The following is a 4,934-nucleotide window of genomic DNA, read 5'->3' on the forward strand; positions in this document are numbered from 1 at the left end:
CGAGGGAGATGCGTGGGATGTGGCCCTGACGACGAAGCAGTAGACAACGACGGCGGTGGCAGCCTCGTTGGGGGTGACGTCGAGCGGGAGGCCACGACGGCGAGAAGGCCCTCGGAGGCCACAACGACGGAGTAGAGGGAGGAGCGCAGGATGTGGCGCTGATAACAGCGGCGGCAGACGACGATGATGATGACGACGACAGCGGTGACTTCATTAGCGCAACGGTGAGCAGGAGGCCACCGTGGGTGTGGAGGTGTGCGGCAACGATATGCCGTGAGACCCACGGATGGCAAGTAGAGTAGGCTGACAAAGTTTGGTCATTGAGGGAAGGAGTTTGCCCAGCCGAATGGCTTGTTGAGTGGGATGGAGAGGGTGTTGGAGATTCTCTTAGTAGTACGGCTCTCGCCGGGCCATTCTCGACGGGTTATAGTCGGTAATCTAGATAGCTTCTATTATTCCTCTATTGTAATCTCTATGGTGTTTGTCCATATACTCGTATAAACTGGAGTATGGCTATTACCTTTTTTTTAACTAGGAATACTGCCAAGGCTTTGCCCAGTAGTGTAAATTTTATAAAACACAAAAAGTATTTACAAGGTTAGGGAGAAAGAAAAAAAAAGAAAAGCAACAAAGCTACAAGGTTTGTAACCAATCAGAAATAGATTGCTTGAGGGGATCTTTCATTATGCACATATGCAGAAGAACTTCTTTAACAAAAAAAGTGACTTCCAGGATTGAAATGATGGCTGAATGTTCTGAAAGATAAATCCGTTACGTTGCTTCGAAATATGCCATGATACCAAAAAGAAAACCTCAAGGAAGCCTCTCTAAGCAAACCTGAGTCTTGCCAGAACAATCATCTGAAAGAATTCCAAGTTGTGATTCCATTGAATTCCTAGGTGCTGCCAGCATCGAGCACTGAAAGGACATGTGAAAAAGAGATGGAGTCTTGTTTCTCTCTGATGTGTATTACATAAAGCACATGTGAGATCATCATCCTCTTTGGCATAGTGTCTTCTGTCAAGCATATCTCTTGTATTAAACCTGTCACAGAACAAAAACCATGCAAAAACTTTTATCTTCATGACACATTTGGTTTTCCACAGCCAGATCATGAGTCTAGGAGGTTGCACGGCAGAGAAATTAAGCTTATAAAACCTCTTGGTTGTATATGTGTCGGTTCCCCAAATGAAAATCCAAGCATCATATCTTCCTGACTCAACTCCTCCAACTATAAGAATCCACCATATGCATCATCCGAGAGGGGAAGTACAAAAGAATCCTCCAGAGGCCTTGAGCACATGGCTATTACCTTTCGAGGGGTCCGAACCAGTATAATCATTGACTTTTGTGTGCTTAATGCATTTTCGTGTAGATCCTAGTAACGGCGTACCCCAATACAATCGGAATACGGTCGACACATAGCGAGAGGGAGCGGTTGCCGGCGGCATCGGGTGGTGAGTAGTTGTAACTCTGATACGATGTGATATGCTGGATCGGGGAGGGGCGCCTGTGATCAGTGCCCTGGAGATGTAGGCTACGGCTGAACCTTGTTAACAAATATCGTGCCTTGGTGTCTTTATCGTGTTTGGATCTCCTATGGCGTATCTTCCACGCTTGGTTTTCGATGTGCTATCAGGGCCAGTTTTATAACTTTCTTTTTTTGGACTTTAAGTGCCAAGTCAGCGCCATGTAGGCCGAAACCGCCGTCCGAACCACCTTGAGACATTATTTGCACTGGTTTAAGGAGTTGAGGTCATGTCTGATATTGCGGTTCAGGGACGAATTTCAGACTCGGCGGCAAATTAAGGGACGTAAAGTGAACTTATTCCTTTTTTTTAAGAAAGAAAAGGAAAAAAAGAAGAAGAAGAAGAAGAAGAAGAAGAAGAAGGAGTAGTATTTGGGCCGTAGTTGGGCAGGGCTTGACAACCGACACGAATCCAGCAGCGGGGCGCAAACACCCCCGAGCCCACCCCGAGAGCGAGTCGTGAGAGAGGAACCCTAATCCCCAAATCCAATCTTCTCCCCTGTCCCGATCCGATACAGTATGTCTTTCGCCGCCGCCTCTGCCTCTCGCCGATTCGCCATGCCCCAACCCGCTACCTCCTCCCGGCGCTCCGGCGACTTCCCTGACTGGGTCTTCCTCGACACTGTTGCGCACACCGGCCGCTGCCACGACAACGCGACCACCGCTCGGGCGAAGTCGAGCGATGGCTACCCCATCGAGGTGTCCTTCGTGTTCGCCGATCCACCCGCCCTCACCCGCTGCTTTGTTCACTGCCCCGCCGGCCTGACGGCAGGTGAGTTCTCCATGTCGCCGCCCTCCATCACCGGCGCGGACGGCGCCTTCCTCCTCCTACGTGTCATCTTCCCCCACCGCTCTGACCGATGCATGGTCACCGACTGGTTCGTCTACAAGTCGGGCCCCGGGACGCCATCTCTCGAGCTCCTGATCCAGCGCCCCAACCCGCTTGACGTTGTATCCAGACGCGCCGGCGTCTTATCCTGTGGCGACCACTGTCTGGTCGTCGACCCCGAATGGCGATTCCATGACGACGACTGGATGAAGTTCCACCTCCATATCTTCTCGAGCAAGACCAAGCGGTGGAGCAACAAGGTCGCAAAGCTGGGTCGTGGCATGGAGGCGTTCAACCCTTTCTTCCTACCCACCAAGGTGTTGTGTGTCGTCCGAGGAGGATCAATGGCCTGGGTTGATTTCCGGAACAGCATCCTACTGCTCGACTCGGTCCCCGGGAACTGCCCCGAGGTGAGCCTGATCCGTCTGCCCCCATTGATGCCCATCAACAACGTTGACTCCGGAGGCAGTCCCGATGGACCTTGCGTGGATCTGGTCCGGGATGTCACCTGTAGAGATGGCTGGTTCAAGTTCATCGAGATGGGATTTCCGTACTTGGATCCTAATGATGCACAGTTAAACCGTGGATGGGAGGCCACCATGTTCAAGAGGAAGATCCGTTCAGATAATTATTGGCAATGGGAGCCGTGCGGCACTGTTGACTCTGCTAGCCTTTTGCCTGCCGACTCATGTGTTGCTTGTTTGTTTCCTGAGATCTTTGACTGCAACGAGCACAAGCTAGCCCTGAACAATGTTGTGAGCTCATTTCCCACATTGGATCTATACTGTGACGATGTTGTTTACATGATGACCAAGATCAAGGCTGATGATCCAGACGGTTGGATCTTTGCCTTCAACACTGAGAACAATAGGCTGGAGGAAATATCGCCCTTTTCACAAGAAAATTGTCATCTCCATCGCATCTACCTGCAATGTGACTTGTCCAAGCACCTGATGAACAAGGCTCTAGGTAATCTTGTCTATATGCTTTCCAGTAAAGATGCAAAACCATATGTTAATTCTTCGATAGTTTAATTACTGGAAGCATTTTGAAGTAAATAAGCGTGCAATAGTACAAAATAAGTACTGATTTCATGGATTTTTGTTTTGTTTACATTTTGTGGTGTATTACCGAAAAAAATTGCATCTTCTTTATATTGCAAATTTGTTGTCTAACAGACGTCTTGGCGTCGAGGAGGAGCGGCGGCGGCAACGGTTCAGGGACGCGGAGAACTGGCGTCGAGGAGGAGCGGCGGTGGTGGTTCGGGGATGATGAGGAGTGACGAGGCGGATCCGGCACGGCATCGGCAGCGTGCGCGGTGGCGACGGGCGACTGCGGGTGCAGCGTTGGCGGGCGGGAGGCGCGGCGGCTCCACCTGAACCGCCGAGCTGCGGCGGGCGCAACGTCAGCGGTTTCGGCACGGCATGGTTGCGGGCGTGGCAACGACGGGCTGATGCGGGCTGGAGGCGCGGCAGCTCTACCTCCATCGCTAATCAGAGGCGGGCACGACGTCGGCGGATCCGGCACGGCACGGCTGCCAGCGCGGCGGCAACTGGTGACTACGTGTAGGGGGTGAGGAGGCGGCGCATCTGGCTGCCGCTCCGCGCCCCACGCGCGTGGATCTGGCGTGGATATTGCACGGGTGACGGTGGGTGCGGCTGTGACGGGCAACTGCGGGCAGGAGGCAAGGCGGCGGCGAATCTGGCCGCCGTTCCGCCCGTACGCGCACGGCGCGACCTCTGCGGCGGCAAGCTCGGACTCGGATGGATATGGAGGAACAGCGGCGGCCACCCCCACGACACGCCGCAATCGATGTCCGGAGCAAGCGCTAACAAAAAATTAACATATGATATAGACTGTGAGGATGTATTTGTTGAGTCAAAATTTTGTTGTCATACCAAGTTAATTTTTTAATTAGTAAGGATACCAAGCATATGATGTATATGAAAAAGGGTTTCTAATAAAAACATAGCCGCCAGTTTTATTAAGAGTAATTATCGCACGAAAAAAGCTCATCTAGCCGTTTTTTCATTTAACGCCGAATCAATACTCCCTAAGATAACGCATATTTTTTTACGAACTAAATTACGTATTTCAGATATCATATGGGTATTTTTATAACAATAAGTTGTTTTTAACTATTAAATCCAATAATTATAACATCACACAAATTTCTTATATATATATATAGACGTGTGTGTATATATATATATATATATATATATATATATATATATATATATATATATATATATATATATATATATATATATATATATATATATATATATATATATATATATATATATATATATATATATATACACGTATATATATATGTACACGTATATATATATATACACGTATATACGTATACGTATACACGTATATACGTATACGTATACACGTATATACGTATACGTATACACGTATATACGTATACGTATACACGTATACACGTATATACGTATACACGTATACACGTATACGTATACACGTATACACGTATACGTATACACGTATACACGTATACGTATACACGTATATACGTATACGTATATCTAATATACGTATACG

At 48.4% G+C, this 4,934-nt stretch overlaps 1 protein-coding gene across 1 annotated transcript; it reads left to right on the top strand.

Moving 5' to 3' along the window:
- Window positions 1–2,034: 2,034 nt before the first annotated feature.
- LOC4335631 (uncharacterized) lies at window positions 2,035–4,345 on the top strand. The gene is made up of 2 exons (XM_015778107.3): window positions 2,035–3,326; window positions 3,536–4,345. The coding sequence occupies exons 1-2, from the start codon at window positions 2,048–2,050 to the stop codon at window positions 3,637–3,639; spliced, it is 1,383 nt and encodes a 460-aa protein (XP_015633593.1). The 5' UTR covers window positions 2,035–2,047; the 3' UTR covers window positions 3,640–4,345.
- Window positions 4,346–4,934: the final 589 nt, after the last annotated feature.

Source organism: Oryza sativa, chromosome 4, assembly GCF_034140825.1.
Source record: "Oryza sativa Japonica Group chromosome 4, ASM3414082v1".
In the NCBI taxonomy this organism is placed as follows: Eukaryota; Viridiplantae; Streptophyta; class Magnoliopsida; order Poales; family Poaceae; genus Oryza; species Oryza sativa.